At 47.5% G+C, this 22,500-nt stretch overlaps 1 protein-coding gene across 1 annotated transcript in view; it reads left to right on the top strand.

Annotated features, from left to right (window-relative positions):
* Positions 1-22,500, top strand: part of LOC310755072 (ciliary microtubule inner protein 2A-like) — a 35,719-nt gene that overhangs the window by 9,224 nt on the left and 3,995 nt on the right. The window contains exons 3-6 of the mRNA XM_083631748.1: positions 1,942-2,267; positions 4,594-4,711; positions 10,673-10,767; positions 19,380-19,497. Of these exons, the coding sequence (XP_083487874.1) occupies positions 1,942-2,267; positions 4,594-4,711; positions 10,673-10,767; positions 19,380-19,497 (657 nt within the window). The remainder of the gene's footprint in view (positions 1-1,941; positions 2,268-4,593; positions 4,712-10,672; positions 10,768-19,379; positions 19,498-22,500) is intronic.

Below are 22,500 nucleotides of genomic sequence, written 5' to 3'. Positions count from 1 at the left end.
CTATACTATATTACATTACATTACATTACATTACATTACATTACATTACATTATATTATATTATATTATATTATATTATATTATATTATATTATATTACATTATATTATATTATATTCATCTGCACCACTTCTCTTCCAGGCTTTGTCTATATTATTATATTATATTATATTATATTATATTATATTATATTATATTATATTATATTAATTATATTATATTATATTATATTATATTACATTATATTCATCTGTGCCACTTCTCTTCCAGGCTTTGTCTCTATTACATTACATTACATTATTATATTATATTATATTATATTATATTATATTATATTATATTATATTATATTATATTATATTATATTATATTATATTATATTATATCACATCACATCACATCACATCATATTATATTATATTATATTATATTATATTATATTATATTACATTATATTCATCTGTGCCACTTCTCTTCCAGGCTTTGTCTCTATTACATTACATTACATTACATTCTTATATTATATTATTTTATATCACATCACATCACGTCACATCACATTATATATTATATTATATTATATTATATTATATTATATTATATTATATTATATTATATTATATTATATTATATTATATTATATTATATTATATCACATCACATCATCACATTATATTACATTACATTACATTACTATATTATATTATATTATATTATATTATATTATATTATATTATATTATATTATATTATATTACATTATATTCATCTGTGCCACTTCTCTTCCAGGCTTTGTCTCTATTACATTACATTACATTACATTCTTATATTATATTATTTTATATCACATCACATCACGTCACATCACATTATATATTATATTATATTATATTATATTATATTATATTATATTATATTATATTATATTATATTATATTATATTATATTATATTCATCTGTGCCACTTCTCTTCCAGGCTTTGTCTCTATTACATTACATTACATTATTATATTATATTATTTTATATCACATCACATCACATCATATATTATATTATATTATATTATATTATATTATATTATATTATATTATATTATATTATATTATATTATATTACATTATATTCATCTGTGCCACTTCTCTTCCAGGCTTTGTCTCTATTACATTACATTACATTACATTCTTATATTATATTATTTTATATCACATCACATCACGTCACATCACATTATATATTATATTATATTATATTATATTATATTATATTATATTATATTATATTATATTACATCACATCATCACATTATATTACATTACATTACATTACTATATTATATTATATTATATTATATTATATTATATTATATTATATTATATTATATTATATTATATTACATTATATTCATCTGTGCCACTTCTCTTCCAGGCTTTGTCTCTATTACATTACATTACATTACATTCTTATATTATATTATTTTATATCACATCACATCACGTCACATCACATTATATATTATATTATATTATATTATATTATATTATATTATATTATATTATATTATATTATATTATATTATATTATATTCATCTGTGCCACTTCTCTTCCAGGCTTTGTCTCTATTACATTACATTACATTATTATATTATATTATTTTATATCACATCACATCACATCATATATTATATTATATTATATTATATTATATTATATTATATTATATTATATTATATTATATTATATTATATTCATCTGTGCCACTTCTCTTCCAGGCTTTGTCTCTATTACATTACATTACATTACATTCTTATATTATATTATTTTATATCACATCACATCACGTCACATCATATTACATTACATTATATTATATTATATTACATTATATATTATATTATATTATATATATATTATATTATATTTATCTCTGCCCCTTCTCTTCCAGGCTTCCTCCCTCACCAGTCTTGCCTCCGCCTCCCAAACCGGCCGCCTCCTCCCTGCGCTATATCTCCCAAACCCACCATCTGCCCGGCGACAGGGGCGGAGCCAAGGCCGGCCGCCGCCCCCTGCCACCCCGGCCTCCGATTGGCCTGCGGACCCGGCTGGCGACAATTCTCTTCCTCCATTGGCGGAGACTCGAACCCGGCGCCCAGGATGTACCTCTGCCACCCGGACGTCGCCTTGGTTTGCGGGCGGGAGGAGCGGGCGCCGTGCGACGCCGGGATGGCGCTGGTCTGCGGACAGGGGTGCCGGGCGGCGCCGGGCGGGGAGGTGAGGGGCCGGTGGCGGGTTCGAATCGGGGGGTTTCGGGGTTTTTTCCCCAGATTTCTGCTTGCGGGGATTTCCAGATTTTTCCCTGGTTTCTAGATTTCTGCTTGCGGGGATTTCTAGGTTTCAGGGGGTGAGTTCTAGATTTCTGCTTGCGGGGATTTCTGGAAGTTAGTTCTAGATTTCTGCTTGCGGGGGGTTCTAGATTTCTGGAGGTTGGTTCTAGATTTCTGGAAGTGAGTTCTAGATTTCTGCTTGCGGGGATTTCTAGGTTTCTGGAAGTGGGTTCTGGATTTCTGCTTGCGGGGAGTTCTAGATTTCTGGAGGTGACTTTTAGATTTCTGGAATTGAGTTCTAGATTTCTGCTTGCGGGGATTTCTAGATTTCTGGAAGTGAGCTCTAGATTTCTGCTTGCGGGGATTTCTAGATTTCTGGAAGTGAGCTCTAGATTTCTGCTTGCGGGGATTTCTAGATTTCTGGAAGTGAGCTCTAGATTTCTGCTTGCGGGGATTTCTAGATTTCTGCAAGTGAGCTCTAGATTTCTGCTTGTGGTGAGTTATAGATTTCTGGGAGTTCTAGATTTCTGCATGCGGGGATTTCTAGATTTCTGGGAGTGAGTTCTAGATTTCTGCTTGCAGTGAATTCCGGATTTTCCCTGGTTTCTAGATTTCTGCTTGCAGGGATTTCTAGATTTCTGCTTGCGGGGATTTCTAGATTTCTGGAAGTGAGCTCTAGATTTCTGGAAGTGAGTTCTAGATTTCTGCTTGCGGGGAGTTCTAGATTTCTGAAAGTGAGTTCTAGATTTCTAGGAGTGAGTTCTATATTTCTGCTTGCGGGGATTTCTAGATTTCTGGAAGTGAGTTCTAGATTTCTGCTTGCGGGGAGTTCTAGATTTTTCCTGGTGGGGATTTCTAGAATTTTTTGGGGCTGATTTCTAGATTTCTCCTTGCAGGGATTTCTAGATTTCTGCTTGCAGGGATTTCTAGATTTCTGGGAGTGAGCTCTTGATTTCTGCTTGTGGGGATTTCTGGATGCGAGTTCTAGATTTTCCCCTGGTTTCTAGATTTCTGCTTGCGGGGACTTATAGGTTTCCGGGAGTGACTTCTAGATTTCTGCTTGCGGGGATTTCTAGATTTTCCCTGGTTTCTAGATTTCTGCTTGCAGGGATTTCTAGATTTCTGCTTGCGGGGATCTCTGGATCTCTGGAAGTGAGTTCTAGATTTCTGGAAGTGAGCTCTAGATTTCTGCTTGCGGGGATTTCTAGATTTCTGGAAGTGAGTTCTAGATTTCTGGAAGTGAGTTATAGATTTCTGCTTGCGGGGATTTCTGGAAGCGAGTTCTAGATTTCTGGAAGTGAGTTCTAGATTTCTGGGAGTGAGTTCTAGATTTCTGCTTGCGGGGATTTCTGGATTTCTGGAAGTGAGTTCTAGATTTCTGCTTGCGGGGAGTTCCAGATTTTCCCTGGTTTCTAGATTTCTGGAAGTGAGTTCTAGATTTCTGCTTGCGGGTATTTCTAGATTTCTGTAAGTGAGCTCTAAATTTCAGCTTGTGGGGAGTTCCAGATTTTTCCCTGGTTTCTAGATTTCTGCTTGAGGGGATTTCTAGATTGCTGGAAGTGAGTTCTAGATTTCTGCTTGCGGGGAGTTCCAGATTTTTCCCTGGTTTCCACATTTCTGCTTGCAGGGATTTCTCGATTTCTGGAAGTGAGTTCTAGATTTCTGTTTGTGGGGGGTTCCAGATTTCCCCTGGTTTCTAGATTTCTGCTTGCGGGGATTTCTAGATTTCTGGAAGTGAGTTTTAGATTTCTGGAGCTGCGTTCTTGATTTCTGGAAGTGGGTTCTAGATTTCTGAAGGCGAGTTCTAGATTTCCGGAAGCGAGTTATAGGTTTCTGGATGTGAGCTCTAGATTTCTTCTTGCGGGGATTTCTGGAAGTGAGTTCTAGATTTCTGCTTGCAGGGATTTCTAGATTTCTGGGTGTGAGTTCTAGATTTCTGCTTGCGGGGATCTCTGGATCTCTGGAAGTGAGTTCTAGATTTCTGGAAGTGAGTTATAGATTTCTGCTTGCGGGGATTTCTGGAAGCGAGTTCTAGATTTCTGGAAGTGAGTTCTAGATTTCTGCTTGCGGGGATTTCTGGATTTCTCTTGGCAAAGATGTCTAGATTTATTCTGGCAGGGAGTTCTAGATTTCTCCTGATGTTTCCTGGCGGGGATTTCTAGATTTCTACTTGCAGGGATTTCTCGACTTCCGGAAGAGATTTCTAGATTTCTCCTGGCGGGGATTTCTGGATCCCCCTCTCTGACTCCGCCCCTCTCTGACTCCGCCCCCAGACGACCCGGATCGAGGCCACGCCCCTCCCGCCGCCCACCGAGACGACGGACATCTGCCGCTTTGACCGCACCCCCAAGATGGACGCCCCCAACCTGGTCCAGAGGAAGGCCATTTCTGGTAGGCCCCGCCCCTTCCCCCAGAAGCCCCGCCTCTTCCTCTAGAAGCCCCGCCTCCAGCCAGAAATCCCTAGATTTCTCCTTGCGGGGATTTCTAGATTTCTCTTTGGATTCCTAGATTTCTCCTTGTGGTGATTTCTAGATTTCTCATTAGATTATCTGGATTTCTCCTTGCAGGGATTTCTAGATTTCCAGAGATTTCTAGATTTCTGTCAGGGATTTCTAGATCTCTCCTTGCAGGGATTTCTAGATCTCTCCTTCCCATGAGGTCTAGATCTAGATTATCTGGATTTCTCCTTGCAGGGATTTGTAGATTTCTCCTTCCCTGGATTTCTAGATTTCCAGAGATTTATATATGTCTTGTAGGAATTTCTAGATTTCTCCCTGGGAATTCTAGTTTCCTATTTGCAGGGATTTCTAGATCTCTCCTTGCAGGGATTTCTAGATTTCCAGATTTCTGACAGGGATTTCTAGATTTCTCCCCTGAATTTCTAGATTTCTCCTTCCTGGGAATTCTAGTTTCCTATTTGCAGGGATTTCTAGATCTCTCCTTGCAGGGATCTCTAGATCTCTTGTAGGAATTTCTAGATTTCTCCCTGGGAATTCTAGTTTCCTATTTGCAGGGATTTCTAGATCTCTCCTTGCAGGGATTTCTAGATTTCCATATTTCTGACAGGGATTTCTAGATCTCTCCCCTGAATTTCTAGATTTCTCCTTCCTGGCAGGGATTTCTAGATTTCCAGAGATTTCTAGATTTCTGTCAGGGATTTCTAGCTCTCTCCTTGCAGGGATCTCTAGATCTCTTGTAGAAATTTCTAGATTTCTCCTTGCAGGGATTTCTAGATCTCTCCTTCCCTGGATTTCTAGATTCCCAGAGATTTCTATATGTCTTGTAGGAATTTCTAGATTTCTCTTTGGATTCCTAGGTTTCTCCTTGTGGTGATTTCTAGATTTCTCATTAGATTATCTGGATTTCTCCTTGCAGGGATTTCTAGATTTCCAGAGATTTCTAGATTTCTGTCAGGGATTTCTAGATCTCTCCCCTGAATTTCTAGATTTATCCCTGGGAATTTTAGTTTCCTCCTTCCCTGAATTTCTAGATTTCTCCTTCCTGGGAGGGATTTCTAGATTTCCAGAGATTTCTAGATTCCTGTCCGGGATTTCTAGATCTCTCCTTGCAGGGATCTCTAGATCTCTTCCCAGGATTTCTAGATCCCTCCCCTGAATTTCTAGATTGCTTCCTGGGAATTCTAGTTTCCTCCTTCCCTGAATTTCTAGATTTCTTCCCGGGAATTCTAGATTTCTAGGGCGCCTAAACTATGTTTCCCATGAATTCTAGATTCTGCCCCAGATTCGAACCCAGATTCCTGGGGTCTCGTTCTGGATTTGAACCCGGATTCCTGGGCTCTTGACTCAAATTCGAACCCGGATTCTTGGGGTCTCGTTTTGAATTCGAACCCAGATTCGAACCCGGATTCCTGGGGTCTTGACTCAAATTCGAACCCAGATTGCTGGGTTTTGCCCCGGATTCGAACCCGGATTCCTGGAATCTCGTTTTGAATTCGAACCCGGATTCCTGGGCTCTTGACTCAAATTCGAACCCGGATTCCTGGGGTCTAGTTTTGAATTCGAACTCAGATTCAAACCTGGATTCTTGGGGTTGTGGCCCAGACTCGAACCCGGATTCCTGGAGTCTCGTTCTGGATTCGAACCCGGATTTCTGGGGTCTCGTTCTGGATTCGAACCCGGATTTCTGGGGTCTTTACTGGGATTTGAACCCAGATTCCTGGGCTCTTGACTCAAATTCGAACCCGGATTGCTGCGGTTTTGCCCCGGATTCAAACCCGGATTCCTGGAATCTCGTTCTGGAATCAAACCCAGATTCAAACCTGGATTTTTGGGGTCCTGCTCCAGATTCTAGGGCGCCTGAACTACATTTCCTGGGGATTCTAGATTTCTAGGGCGCCTGAACTACGTTTCTTGTGAATTCTAGATTCTGCCACAGATTCGAACCCAGATTCGAACCCGGATTCCTGGGGTCTTTACTGGGATTCGAACCCGGATTCCTGGGGTCTTTACTGGGATTCGAACCCGGATTCCTAGAATCTCGTTCTGGATTTGAACCCGGATTCTTGGGGTCTTTACTGGGATTCGAACCCAGATTCCTGGGGTCTCGTACTGGATTCAAACCTGGATTCCTGGGGTCTCGTTTTGAATTCGAACCCAGATTCAAACCTGGGTTTTTGGGGTCCTGGTCCAGATTCTAGGGCGCCTGAACTACGTTTCCCATGAATTCTAGATTCACGGGAAACGTAGTTCAGGCGCCCTAGAAATCTAGAATCCCCGGGAAATGTAGTTCAGGCGCCCTAGAAATCTAGAATTCCCAGGAAGTTCTAGAAATTCAGGGGAGCAAACTAGAATTCCCAGGAAGAAATCTAGAAATTCTGGGAAGAGATCTAGAGATCCCTGCAAGGAGAAATCTAGAAATTCAGGGGAGGAAACTAGAATTCCCAGGAAAAAATCTAGAAATTCATGGAAACTAGAATTCCCAGGGATAAATCTAGAAATTCAAGGGAGAGATCTAGAAATCCTGGGAAGAGATCTAGAGATCCCTGCATGGAGAGAGCTAGAAATCCCTGACAGAAATCTCTGGAAATCTAGAAATCCCTGCCAGGAAGGAGAAATCTAGAAATTCAGGGAAGGAGAGATCTAGAAATCCCTGCAAGGAGAGATCTAGACATCCTGGAAAGGAGAGATCTAGAAATCCCTGCAAGGAGAGATCTAGACACCCTGGAATGGAGAGATCTAGGAATCCCTGCAAGGAGAGATCTAGACATCCTGGAAAGGAGAGATCTAGAAATCCCTGCAAGGAGAGATCTAGACATCCTGGAAAAGAGAGATCTAGAAATCCCTGCAAGGAGAGATCTAGACATCCTGGAAAGGAGAGATCTAGAAATCCCCGCAAGGAGAGATCTAGACATCCTGGAAGGGAGAGATCTAGAAATCCCCGCAAGGAGAGATCTAGACATCCTGGAAAGGAGAGATCTAGAAATCCCCGCAAGGAGAGATCTAGACATCCTGGAAAGGAGAGTTCTAGAAATCCCTGCAAGGAGAGATCTAGACATCCTGGAAGGGAGAGATCTAGAAATCCCCGCAAGGAGAGATCTAGACATCCTGGAAAGGAGAGATATAGAAATCCCTGCAAGGAGAGATCTAGGCATCCTGGAAAGGAGAGATCTAGAAATCCCTGCAAGGAGAGATCTAGACATCCTGGAAGGGAGAGATCTAGAAATCCCCGCAAGGAGAGATCTAGACATCCTGGAAAGGAGAGATCTAGAAATCCCTGCAAGGAGAGATCTAGGCATCCTGGAAAGGAGAGATCTAGAAATCCCCGCAAGGAGAGATCTAGACATCCTGGAAAGGAGAGATCTGGGAAAGGAGAGATCTGGGAAATGTAGTTCAGGCGCCCTAGAAATCTAGAATCCCCGGGAAACGTAGTTCAGGCGCCCTAGAAATCTAGAATCCACGGGAAACGTAGTTCAGGCGCCCTAGAAATCTAGTATTCCCAGGAAGAAATCTAGAAATTCAGGGGAGAAAACTAGAATTCCCAGGAAGAAATCTAGAAATTCACGGAAACTAGAATTCCCAGAAAGGAGAAATCTAGAAATTCAGGGAAGGAGGAAACTAGAATTCCCAGGAAGGAGAAATCTAGAAATTCAGGGGAGGAAACTAGAATTCCCAGGAAGAAATCTAGAAATTCATGGAAACTAGAATTCCCAGGAAGGAGAAATCTAGAAAATCAGGGGAGGAAACTAGAATTCCCAGGAAGAAATCTAGAAATTCTGGGAAGAGATCTAGAGATCCCTGCAAGGAGAAATCTAGAAATTCAGGGGAGGAAACTAGAATTCCCAGGAAAAAATCTAGAAATTCTGGGAAGAGATCTAGAGATCCCTGCAAGGAGAAATCTAGAAATTCAGGGGAGGAAACTAGAATTCCCAGGAAGGAGAAATCTAGAAATTCAGGGGAGGAAACTAGAATTCCCAGGAAGGAGAAATCTAGAAATTTAGGGGAGGAAACTAGAATTCCCAGGAAGAAATCTAGAAATCCTGGGAAGAGATCTAGAGATCCCTGCAAGGAGAAATCTAGAAACTCAGGGGAGGAAACTAGAATTCCCAGGAAGGAGAAATCTAGAAATTCAGGGGAGGAAACTAGAATTCCCAGGAAGAAATCTAGAAATTCAAGGGAGAGATCTAGAGATCCCTGCAAGGAGAAATCTAGAAACTCAGGGGAGGAAACTAGAATTCCCAGGAAGGAGAAATCTAGAAATTTAGGGGAGGAAACTAGAATTCCCAGGAAGGAGAAATCTAGAAATTCAGGGGAGGAAACTAGAATTCCCAGGAAGGAGAAATCTAGAAATTCAGGGGAGGAAACTAGAATTCCCAGGAAGGAGAAATCTAGAAATTCAGGGGAGGAAACTAGAATTCCCAGGAAGAAATCTAGAAATTCTGGGAAGAGATCTAGAGATCCCTGCAAGGAGAAATCTAGAAATTCAGGGGAGGAAACTAGAATTCCCAGGAAGGAGAAATCTAGAAATTCAGGGGAGAAAACTAGAATTCCCAGGAAGGAGAAATCTAGAAATTCAGGGGAGGAAACTAGAATTCCCAGGAAGAAATCTAGAAATTCTGGGAAGAGATCTAGAGATCCCTGCAAGGAGAAATCTAGAAATTCAGGGGAGGAAACTAGAATTCCCAGGAAAAATCTAGAAATTCTGGGAAGAGATCTAGAGATCCCTGCAAGGAGAAATGTAAAAATTCAGGGGAGGAAACTAGAATTCCCAGGAAAAAATCTAGAAATTCATGGAAACTAGAATTCCCAGGAAGGAGAAATCTAGAAATTCACGGAAACTAGAATTCCCAGGAAGGAGAAATCTAGAAATTCAGGGAACAGATTTATAAATCCTGGGAAGAGATCTAGAGATCCCTGCAAGAAGAGAGCTAGAAATCCTGGACAGAAATCTAGAAATCTCTGGAAATCTAGAAATCCCTGCCAGGAAGGAGAAATCTAGAAATTCAGGGAAGGAGGAAACTAGAATTCCCAGGGATAAATCTAGAAATTCAAGGGAGAGATCTAGAAATGCTGGGAAGAGATCTAGAGATCCCTGCAAGGAGAAATCTAGAAATTCAGGGGAGGAAACTAGAATTCCCAGGAAAAAATCTAGAAATTCATGGAAACTAGAATTCCCAGGAAGGAGAAATCTAGAAATTCAGAGGAGGAAACTAGAATTCCCAGGAAGGAGAAATCTAGAAATTTAGGAGAGGAAACTAGAATTCCCAGGAAGAAATCTAGAAATTCTGGGAAGAGATCTAGAGATCCCTGCAAGGAGAAATCTAGAAATTCAGGGGAGGAAACTAGAATTCCCAGGAAGAAAACTAGAAATTCTGGGAAGAGATCTAGAGATCCCTGCAAGAAGAAATCTAGAAAATCAGGGGAGAAAACTAGAATTCCCAGGAAGGAGAAATCTAGAAATTCAGAGGAGGAAACTAGAATTCCCAGGAAGAAATCTAGAAAATCAGGGGAGAAAACTAGAATTCCCAGGAAGGAGGAAACTAGAATTCCCAGGAAGGAGAAATCTAGAAATTCAGGGGAGGAAACTAGAATTCCCAGGAAGGAGAAATCTAGAAAATCAGGGGAGGAAACTAGAATTCCCAGGAAAAAATATAGAAATTCATGGAAACTAGAATTCCCTGCAAGGAGAAATCTAGAAATTCAGGGGAGGAAACTAGAATTCCCAGGAAGAAATCTAGAAATTTATGAGAGGAAACTATAATTCCCAGGAAGTTCTAGAAATTCAGGGCAGGAAACTAGAATTCACGGGAAACGTAGTTCAGGCGCCCTAGAAATCTAGGAATTCTGGGAATTCCGGGTTCAAGGGCGCCCTGAAAACTACGTTTCCCGCCCGCAGGCTACACCGGCTACATCCCTCGCTCCCCGTGGATCATGGGAGAAAACTACACCACCGGGGTCAAGGGCGCCATGGACGAGTTCGACCGCAACCAGGTGCGCGCGCTACAACTCCCGGGAGGCGCCGGCGGCCGGTTCTAGATCCGGGGAGAAGGTCTGGATCCGGATCCGGGGAAGTGGTCTGGATCCGGATCCGGGGTCAAATCCAGATCTTGAAAGGGAGTCAGGCAAGATGAGACGCCAACCTGTGCGCTACAACTCCCAGGTTCGAACCCGGATTCCTGGGCTCTTGACTCAAATTCGAACCCGGATTGCTAGGGTTTCGCCCCGGAATCGAACCCGGATTCCTGGAGTCTCGTTCTGGATTCGAACCCGGATTCCTGGAGTCTCGTTTTGAATTCGAACCCAGATTTGAACCCGGATTCCTGGGGTTTTGCCCCAGATTTGAACCCGGATTCCTGGGCAATTGACTCAAATTCGAACCCAGATCCCTGGGGTTTTGCCCCAGATTTGAACCCGGATTCCTGGGCAATTGACTCAAATTCGAACCCGGATTGCTAGGGTTTCGCCCCGGAATCGAACCCGGATTCCTGGAGTCTCGTTCTGGATTCGAACCCGGATTCCTGGAGTCTCGTTTTGAATTCGAACCCAGATTTGAACCCGGATTCCTGGGGTTTTGCCCCAGATTTGAACCCGGATTCCTGGGCAATTGACTCAAATTCGAACCCAGATCCCTGGGGTTTTGCCCCAGATTTGAACCCGGATTCCTGGGCAATTGACTCAAATTCGAATCCGGATCCCTGGGGTTTTGCCCCAGATTCGAACCCGGATTCCTGGTGTCTTTACTGGGATTTGAACCCGGATTCTTGGGGTCTTGACTCAAATTCGAACCCGGATTCCTGGGGTTTTGCCCCGGATTCGAACCCGGATTCCTGGTGTCTTTACTGGGATTTGAACCCGGATTCTTGGGGTCTTGACTCAAATTCGAACCCGGATTCCTGGGCAATTGACTCAAATTCGAACCCAGATTCCTGGTGTCTTTACTGGGATTTGAACCCGGATTTTTGGGGTCTTGACTCAAATTCGAACCTGGATTCCTGGGCAATTGACTCAAATTCGAACCCGGATTCCTGGGCTCTTGACTCAAATTCGAACCCGGATTCCTGGGCAATTGAATCAAATTCGAACCCGGATTCCTGGGGTTTTGTCCCGGAGTCGAACCCGGATTCCTGGAGTCTCGTTCTGGATTCGAACCCGGATTCCTGGGGTTTTTACTGGGATTCGAACCCAGATTCCTAGGGTCTCGTTTTGAGTTCGAACCCAGATTCGAACCCGGATTCCTGGGCAATTGACTCAAATTCGAACCCGGATTCCTGGGGTTTTTACTGGGATTCGAACCCAGATTCCTAGGGTCTCGTTTTGAATTCGAACCCGGATTCCTGGGGTTTCGACTCAAATTCAAACCCAGATTCCTGGGGTTTTGCCCCGGATTCGAACCCGGATTCCTGGGGTCTCGTTCTGGATTCGAACCCGGATTCCTGGGCTCTTGACTCAAATTCGAACCCGGATTGCTGGGGTTTTGCCCCAGATTTGAACCCGGATTCCTGGGGTCTTGACTCAAATTCGAACCCGGGTTCCTGGGGTTTTGCCCCAGATTCGAACCCGGATTCCTGGTGTCTTTACTGGGATTTGAACCCCGATTCTTGGGGTCTTGACTCAAATTCGAACCCGGATTCCTGGGGTTTTGCCCCAGATTCGAACCCGGATTCCTGGGCAATTGACTCAAATTCAAACCCGGATTCCTGGGGTTTTGTCCTGGGTTCAAACCCAGGTTCCTGGTATCTTTACCGGGATTCGAACCCGGATTCCTGTGGTCCTGCTCTAGATTCGAACCCGGATTCCTGGGGTTTTGTCCTGGGTTCAAACCCAGGTTCCTGGTATCTTTACTGGGATTTGAACCCGGATTCTTGGGGTCTTGACTCAAATTCGAACCCAGATTGCTGTGGTTTTGCTCCGGATTCGAACCCGGATTCCTGTGGTCCTGCTCCAGATTCGAACCCGGATTCCTGGGCAATTGACTCAAATTCGAACCCGGATTCCTGGGGTTTTGCCCCAGATTCGAACCCGGATTCCTGGGCAATTGACTCAAATTCGAATCCGGATTCCTGGGGTTTTTACTGGGATTCGAACCCGGATTCCTAGGGTCTCGTTTTGAATTCGAACCCAGATTCGAACCCGGATTCCTGGGCAATTGACTCAAATTCGAACCCGGATTCCTGGGCAATTGACTCAAATTCAAACCCGGATTCCTGGGCAATTGATTCAAATTCGAACCCGGATTCCTGGGCTCTTGACTCAAATTCGAACCCGGATTCCTGGGCTCTTGACTCAAATTCGAACCCGGATTCCTGGGCTCTTGACTCAAATTCAAACCCGGATTCCTGGAGTCTCGTTCTGGATTCGAACCCGGATTCCTGGAGTCTCGTTTTGAATTCGAACCCAGATTCGAACCCGGATTCCTGGGGTCTTGACTCAAATTCAAACCCGGATTGCTGGGGTTTTTCCCGATTCGAACCCGGATTCCTGGGGTTTTGCTCCAGATTCGAAGCCGGATTCCTGGGCAATTGACTCAAATTCGAAGCCGGATTCCTGGGCTCTTGACTCAAATTCGAACCCGGATTGCTGGAGTCTCGTTCTGGATTCGAACCCGGATTCCTGGGGTTTTTACTGGGATTCGAACCCGGATTCCTAGGGTCTCGTTTTGAATTCGAACCCAGATTCGAACCCGGATTCCTGGGCAATTGACTCAAAGTCAAACCCGAATTCCTGAGCTCTTGACTCAAATTCGAACCCGGATTCCTGGGCAATTGATTCAAATTCGAACCCGGATTCCTGGGCTCTTGACTCAAATTCAAACCCGGATTCCTGGGCTCTTGACTCAAATTCGAACCCGGATTCCTGGAGTCTCGTTCTGGATTCGAACCCAGATTCCTGGGGTTTTTACTGGGATTCGAACCCAGATTCCTAGGGTCTCGTTTTGAATTCGAACCAGATTCGAACCCGGATTCCTGGGCAATTGACTCAAATTCGAACCCGGATTCCTGGGCAATTGACTCAAATTCGAACCCGGATTCCTGGGGTCTCGTTCTGGATTCGAACCCGGATTCCTGGGCTCTTGACTCAAATTCGAACCCGGATTGCTAGGGTTTTGCCCCAGATTCGAACCCGGATTCCTGGTGTCTTTACTGGGATTTGAACCCAGATTCTTGGGGTTTTGACTCAAATTCAAACCCAGATTCCTGGGGTTTTGCCCCAGATTCGAACCCGGATTCCTGGGGTCTCGTTCTGGATTTGAACCCGGATTCCTGGGCAATTGATTCAAATTCGAACCCGGATTCCTGGGCTCTTGACTCAAATTCGAACCCGGATTCCTGGAGTCTCGTTCTGGATTCGAACCCGGATTCCTGGGCTCTTGACTCAAATTCGAACCCGGATTGCTGGGGTTTTGCCCCGGAGTCGAACCCGGATTCCTGGAGTCTCGTTCTGGATTCGAACCCGGATTCCTGGGGTATTGTCCTGAATTCGAACCCAGATTCGAACCCAGATCCCTGGGGTTTTGCCCCAGATTCGAACCCGGATTCCTGGGGTTTTGCCCCGGATTCGAACCCAGATTCCTAGGGTCTCATTTTGAATTCGAACCCGGATTCCTGGGGTTTCGACTCAAATTCGAACCCGGATTCCTGGGGTTTTGCCCCAGATTCGAACCCGGATTCCTGGTGTCTTTACTGGGATTGGAACCCGGATTCTTGGGGTCTTGACTCAAATTCGAACCCGGATTCCTGGGGTCTCGTTCTGGATTCGAACCCGGATTCCTGGGCAATTGACTCAAATTCAAACCTGGATTCCTGGGGTTTTTACTGGGATTCGAACCCAGATTCCTAGGGTCTCGTTTTGAATTCGAACCCAGATTCGAACCCGGATTCCTGGGCAATTGATTCAAATTCGAACCCGGATTCCTGGGCTCTTGACTCAAATTCGAACCCGGATTCCTGGGGTCTCGTTCTGGATTCGAACCCGGATTCCTGGGGTTTTTTACTGGGATTCGAACCCAGATTCCTAGGGTCTCGTTTTGAATTCCAACCCAGATTTGAACCCGGATTCCTGGGGTTTTGACTCAAATTCGAACCCGGATCCCTGGGGTTTTGCCCCAAATTCAAACCCGGATTCCTGGTGTCTTTACTGGTATTCGAACCCGGATTGCTGGGCTCTTGACTCAAATTCGAACCCGGATTCCTGGAGTCTCGTTTTGAATTCGAACCCAGATTTGAACCCGGATTCCTGGTGTCTTTACTGGGATTTGAACCCGGATTCCTGGGGTTTTGACTCAAATTCGAACCCGGATTCCTGGGGTTTTGCCCCAGATTCGATCCCGGATTCCTGGTGTCTTTACTGGGATTTGAACCCGGATTCTTGGGGTCTTGACCCAAATTCGAACCCAGATCCCTGGGGTTTTGCCCCAGATTCGAACCCGGATTCCTGGGGTTTTGCCCCAGATTCGAACCCGGATTCCTGGTGTCTTTACTGGGATTTGAACCCGGATTCTTGGGGTCTTGACTCAAATTCGAACCCGGATTCCTGGGCTCTTGACTCAAATTCGAACCCGGATTCCTGGGGTTTTGACTCAAATTCGAACCCAGATTCCTGGAGTCTCGTTTTGAATTCGAACCCAGATTTGAACCCGGATTCCTGGGGTTTTGCCCCAGATTCGAACCCGGATTCCTGGAGTCTCGTTTTGAATTCGAACCCAGATTTGAACCCGGATTCCTGGGGTTTTGACTTAAATTCGAACCCAGATCCCTGGGGTTTTGCCCCGGATTCGAACCCAGATCCCTGTGGTCCTGCTCCAGATTCGAACCCGGATTCCTGGGCAATTGACTCAAATTCGAACCCGGATTCCTGGGCAATTGACTCAAATTCGAACCCGGATTCCTGGGCAATTGACTCAGATTTGAACCCGGATTCCTGGGGTTTTGCCCCAGATTCGAACCCAGATTCCTAGGGTCTCGTTTTGAATTCGAACCCAGATTTGAACCCGGATTCCTGGGGTTTTGACCCAAATTCGAACCCAGATCCCTGGGGTTTTGCCCCGGATTCGAACCCGGATTCCTGGGGTTTTGCCCCAGATTCGAACCCGGATTCCTGGTGTCTTTACTGGGATTTGAACCCGGATTCCTGGGGTCTTGACTCAAATTCGAACCCAGATCCCTGGGGTTTTGCCCCAGATTCGAACCCGGATTCCGGCGCCCGGTTCTAGATCTGGGAACAAGGTCTGGATCCGGATCCGGGGTCAAATCCAGATCCGGATGGGGAAGGTCCGGATCCGGGTTCAAACCGGAGGACCCGGCGCCACCGAACGCTACGACTCCCAGCCGCCCGGTTCTCGATCTGGATCCGGGTACAAGGTCTGAATCCGGATCCGGACTTGACCCTGGTCAAGTCCGGATCCGGATCTGGGGGCAAATCTGGATCCGGGTTCGAGGTGGAGGACCAGGCGCCGTCGAACGCTACGACTCCCAGCCGCCCGGTTCTAGATCCGGATCCGGGGGAAAGGTCTGGATCCGAATCCGGGGAACAGGTCTGGATCCGGATCCGGGGTCAAATCCAGATCTTGAAAGGGAGTCAGGCTAGATGAGCCGCCAACCCGCGCGCTACAACTCCCAGGCGCCCGGTTCTCGATCCGGATCCGGGTTCAAAATCCGGGGAATAGGTCTGGATCCGGATCCGGGGTCAAATCCAGATCTTGAAAGGGGGTTAGTCTAAATGACCCACCAACCCGCGCGCTGCAACTCCCAGGCGCCTGGTTCTCGATCCGGATCCGGGTTCAAAATCCGGGGAATAGGTCTGGATCCGGATCCGGGGTCAAATCCAGATCTTGAAAGGGGGTCAGGCTAGATGACCTGCCAATCCGCGCGCTACAACTCCCAGGCGCCCGGTTCTCGATCCGGATCCGGGGAAAAGGTCTAGATCTGGATCCGGGGTCAAGTCCGGATCCGGAACCGGGGGCAAATCTGGATCCGGGTTCAAGGTGGAGGACCCGGCGCCGCCGAGCGCTACAACTCCCAGGCGCCCGGTTCAAAATCCGGGGACAAGGTCTGGATCCGAATCCAGGATCAAGTCTGGATCCGGAACTGGGGTCAAGTCCGGATCCGGACCTGGGGGCAAATCTGGATCCGGGTTCAAGGTGGAGGACCCGGCGCCGCCGAGCGCTACGACTCCCAGCCACCCGGTTCTAGATCCGGATCTGGGGAAAAGGTCTGAATCCGGATCCAGGGTCAAGTCTGGATCCGGAACCGGGGACAAATCTGGATCCGGGTTCAAGGTGGAGGACCAGGCGCCGCCGAGCGCTACAACTCCCTGGCGCCCGGTTCTAGATTAGGATCCGGGGGGAAAGGTCTGGATCCCAATCCGGGGAACTGGTCTGGATCCAGATCCGGAGTCAAATCCAGATCTTGAAAGGGAGTCAGTCTAGATGACCCACCAACCCGCGCGCTACAACTCCCAGGCGCCCAGTTCTAGATCCGGATCCGGGGGAAAGGTCTGGATCCGAATCCGGGGAACTGGTCTGGATCCGGATCCGGGGTCAAATCCAGATCTTGAAAGGGGGTCAGTCTAGATGAGCCGCCAACCCGCGCGCTACAACTCCCAGGCGCCCGGTTCTAGATCCGGATCCGGGTTCAAAATCCGGGGAATAGGTCTGGATCCGGATCCGGGGTCAAATCCAGATCTTGAAAGGGAGTCAGTCTAGATGATCCGCCAACCCGCGCGCTACAACTCCCAGGCGCCTGGTTCTAGATCCGGGGAAAAGGTCTAGATCCAAATCCGGGGAACAGGTCTGGATCCGGATCCGGGGTCAAATCCAGATCTTGAAAGGGAGTCAGTCTAGATGATCCACCAAGGTGCGCGCTACAACTCCCAGGCGCCCGGTTCTCGATCTGGATCCGGGGGAAAAGGTCTGGATCCGGATCCGCGGAACTGGTCTGGATCCGGATCGGGGGTCAAGTCCAGATCATGAAAGGGGGTCAGGCTAGATGACCCACCAAGGCGCGCGCTACAACTCCCAGGCGCCCGGTTCTAGATCCGGATCCGGGTTCAAAATCCGGGGAATAGGTCTGGATCCGGATCCGGGGTCAAATCCAGATCTTGAAAGGGAGTCAGTCTAGATGATCCGCCAACCCGCGCGCTACAACTCCCAGGCGCCTGGTTCTAGATCCGGGGAAAAGGTCTAGATCCAAATCCGGGGAACAGGTCTGGATCCGGATCCGGGGTCAAATCCAGATCTTGAAAGGGAGTCAGTCTAGATGATCCACCAAGGTGCGCGCTACAACTCCCAGGCGCCCGGTTCTCGATCTGGATCCGGGGGAAAAGGTCTGGATCCGGATCCGCGGAACTGGTCTGGATCCGGATCGGGGGTCAAGTCCAGATCATGAAAGGGGGTCAGGCTAGATGACCCACCAAGGCGCGCGCTACAACTCCCAGACGCCCGGTTCTCGATCCGGATCCGGGTTCAAAATCCAGGGAATAGGTCTGGATCCGGATCCGGGGTCAAATCCAGATCTTGAAAGGGAGTCAGTCTAGATGAGCCGCCAACCAGTGCGCTACAACTCCCAGGCGCCCGGTTCTCGATCCGGATCCGGGAAAAAGGTCTGGATCCGGATCCAGGGTCAAGTCCGGATCCAGAACCGGGGTCAAGTCCGGATCCGGATCTGGGGGCAAATCTGGATCTGGGTTCAAGCTGGAGGACCAGGCGCCGCTGTGCGCTACAACTCCCAGGCGCCCGGTTCCAGATCCAGATACGGGGACAAGGTCTGGATCTGGATCCAGGGTCAAGTCTGGATCCGGAGTTAAGTCCGGATTCGGGAAGGCGGTCAGGCTAGATGACCCGCCAACCCGTGCGCTACAACTCCCAGGCGCCCGGTTCCAGATCCGGGTCAGGGGAAAAGGTCTAGATCCGGATCCGGGGTCAATTCCGGATCCGGATCCAGTGGGGAAAAGATCCGGATCCGGGTTCAAGCTGCAGGACCCAGCGGCGCCAGCGCTACAACTCCCAGGCGCCCGGTTCAAAATCCGGGGACAAGGTCTGGATCCGAATCCAGGATCAAGTCTGGATCCGGAACTGGGGTCAAGTCCGGATCCGGACCTGGGGGCAAATCTGGATCCGGGTTCAAGGTGTAGGACCCGGCGCCGCCGAGCACTACGACTCCCCGGCGCCCGGTTCTAGATTAGGATCCGGGGGAAAGGTCTGGATCTGAATCCGGGGAACTGGTCTGGATCTGGATCCGGGGTCAAATCCAGATCTTGAAAGGGGGTCAGGCTAGATGATCCGCCAACCCGCGCGCTACAACTCCCAGGCGCCTGGTTCTCGATCCGGATCCGGGTTCAAAATCCAGGGAACAGGTCTGGATCCGGATCCGGGGTCAAATCCAGATCTTGAAAGGGGGTCAGGCTAGATGACCCGCCAACCCGCGCGCTGCAACTCCCAGGCGCCCGGTTCTCGATCCGGATCCGGGTTCAAAATCCAGGGAAGTGGTGTGGATCCGGATCCGGAGTCAAATCCAGATCTTGAAAGGGAGTCAGGCTAGATGAGCCGCCAACCCGCGCGCTACAACTCCCAGGCGCTCGAACCCTGAGCCGGGTCTTTTCTCCCATAGGAAATGCTAAGGAGTCCAATGTATAGTTTCGGCAAGCGGCTGCCAAGCACCTATTGGCCGAATAATCAGATTTACACCAGCGGAGGATTGATGCCGTTTTACACCGGATTTGTGCCCAGTAAGTCGGGGTCTTGACTCCAATTCGAACCCGGATTCCTGGGGTCTCGTTCTGGATTCGAACCCAGATTCAAACCAGGATTCTTGGGGTCCTGGTCCAGATTCGAACCCGGATTCCTGGGGTCTTGACTCAAATTCAAACCCAGATTCCTGGGGTTTTGCCCCATATTCGAACCCGGATTCCTGGGGTCTCGTTTTGAATTCGAACCCAGATTCAAACCCGGATTTTTGGGGTCCTCCTCCAGATTCGAACCCGGATTCCTGGGGTCTCATTCTGGATTCGAACCCAGATTCAAACCCGGATTCCTGGGGTCTTTACTGGGATTCAAACCCAGATTCCTGGGGTCTTGTTCTGGATTCGAACCCAGATTCAAACCCGGATTCCTGGGGTCTTGACTCAAATTCGAACCCAGATTCATGGGGTCTCGTTCTGGATTCGAACCCAGATTCAAACCTGGATTTTTGGGGTCCTGGTCCAGATTCGAACCCGGATTCCTGGGGTCTTTATTGGGATTCGAACCCGGATTCCTGGGGTCTCGTTTTGAATTCGAACCCAGATTCGAACCCGGATTCCTGGGGTCTTGACTCAAATTCGAACCCGGATTGCTGGGGTCTCGTTCTGGATTCGAACCAATTCGAACCCGGATTCCTGGAGTCTTTACTGGAATTCGAACCCGGATTCCTGGGGTCTTTACTGGAATTCGAACCCGGATTCCTGGGGTCTCTTTTTGAATTCGAACCCAGATTCAAACCTGGATTCCTGGGGTCTTGACTCACATTCGAACCCGGATTCCTGGGGTTTTGCCCCAGATTCGAACCTGGATTCCTGGGGTCTTTACTGGAATTCGAACCCGGATTCCTGGGGTCTTTACTGGAATTCGAACCCGGATTCCTGGGGTCTCTTTTTGAATTCGAACCCAGATTCAAACCTGGATTCCTGGGGTCTTGACTCACATTCGAACCCGGATTCCTGGGGTCTTTACTGGGATTCGAACCCAGATTCCTGGGGTCTTTACTGGGATTCGAACCCGGATTCCTGGGCTCTCATTCTGGATTCGAACCCAGATTCGAACCCGGATTCCTGGGGTCTTGACGCAAATTCGAACCCGGATTGCTGGGGTTTTGCCCCGGATTCGAACCCGGATTCCTGTGGTCCTGCTCCAGATTCGAACCCGGATTCCTGGGCAATTGACTCAAATTCAAACCTGGATTCCTGGGGTTTTGCCCGAGATTCGAACCCGGATTCCTGGGGTCTCGTTTTGAATTCGAACCCAGATTCAAACCTGGATTCTTGGGGTCCTGGCCCAGATTCGAACCCGGATTCCTGGGGTTTTGCCCCATTTTCGAACCCGGATTCCTGGGGTCTCGTTCTGAATTCGAACCCAGATTCCTGGGGTCTTTACTGGGATTCGAACCCGGATTCCTGGGGTCTCGTTCTGGATTCGAACCCGGATTCCTGGGCAATTGACTCAAATTCAAACCAGGATTGCTGGGGTTTTGCCTCGGATTCGAACCCGGATTCCTGTGGTCTCGTTCTGGATTCGAACCCGGTTTACTGGGGTCTTTACTGGGATTCAAACCCGGATTCCTGGGGTCTGTACTGGGATTTGAACCCGGATTCCTGGGGTCTTGACTGGGATTCGAACCCGGATTCCTGGGGTCTTGACTGGGATTCGAACCCGGATTCCTGGGGTCTCGTTTTGAATTCGAACCCAGATTCAAACCTGGATTCTTGGGGTCCTGGCCCAGATTCGAACCCGGATTCCTGGGGTCTCGTTTTGAATTCGAACCCAGATTCAAACCTGGATTCTTGGGGTACTGGCCCAGATTCAAACCCGGATTCCTGGGGTCTCGTTCTGGATTCGAACCCGGATTCCTGGGCAATTGACTCAAATTCGAACCCGGATTCCTGGGGTTTTGCCCCAGATTCTAACCCAGATTCCTGGGGTCTTTACTGGGATTTGAACCCGGATTTGGACCCGGATTCCTAGGGTCTCGTTTTGAATTCGAACACGGATTCCTGGGGTCTCGTTCTGGGTTTGAACCCGGATTCAAACCTGGATTCTTGGGGTCCTGACTCAAATTCGAACCCGGATTCCTGGAGTCTTTACTGGGATTTGAATCCGGATTCCTGGGGTCTCGTTTTGAATTCGAACCCAGATTCAAACCTGGATTCCTGGGGTCTTGACTCAAATTCGAACCCGGATTCCTGGGGTTTTGCACTGGATTCGAACCCGGATTCCTTGGGTCTCGTTCTGGGTTCAAACCCGGATTCCTGGGGTCTTTACTGGGATTCGAACCCGGATTCCTGGGGTATTGTCCTGAATTCGAACCCAGACTCAAACCTGGATTCTTGGGGACCTGGTTCAGATTCGAACCCAGATTCCTGTGGTCTTGACTGAAATTCGAACCTGGATTCCTGGGGTTTTGCCCCGGATTCGAACCTGGATTCCTGGGGTCTCGTTTTGGATTCGAACCCAGATTCAAACCCGGATTCCTGGGGTCTTTACTGGGATTTGAACCCGGATTCCTGGGGTCTTTACTGGGATTTGAACCCGGATTCCTGGGCTCTTGACTCAAATTCGAACCCGGATTCCTGGGCACTTGACTTAAATTCGAACCCGGATTCCTGGAGTCTCGTTCTGGATTCGAACCCAGATTCCTGGGGTCTCATTTTGAATTCGAACCCAGATTCAAACCTGGATTCCTGGGGTCTTGACTCAAATTCGAACCCGGATTCCTGGGGTTTTGCACTGGATTCGAACCCGGATTCCTTGGGTCTCGTTCTGGGTTCAAACCCGGATTCCTGGGGTCTTTACTGGGATTCGAACCCGGATTCCTGGGGTATTGTCCTGAATTCGAACCCAGACTCAAACCTGGATTTTTGGGGTCCTGGCACAGATTGGAACCCGGATTCCTGGGGTTTTGCCCTGGATTCGAACCCGGATTCCTGGGGTCTTGACTCAAACCCAGATTGCTGGAGTTTTGCCGCAGATTCGAACCC

Source organism: Podarcis filfolensis (assembly GCF_964270895.1).
Source record: "Podarcis filfolensis genome assembly, contig: HAP1_SCAFFOLD_125, whole genome shotgun sequence".
NCBI classification, from domain to species: domain Eukaryota; kingdom Metazoa; phylum Chordata; class Lepidosauria; order Squamata; family Lacertidae; genus Podarcis; species Podarcis filfolensis.
Note: the sequence above shows the minus strand (reverse complement) of the source record. Positions and strands in the feature narration are given on the sequence as shown.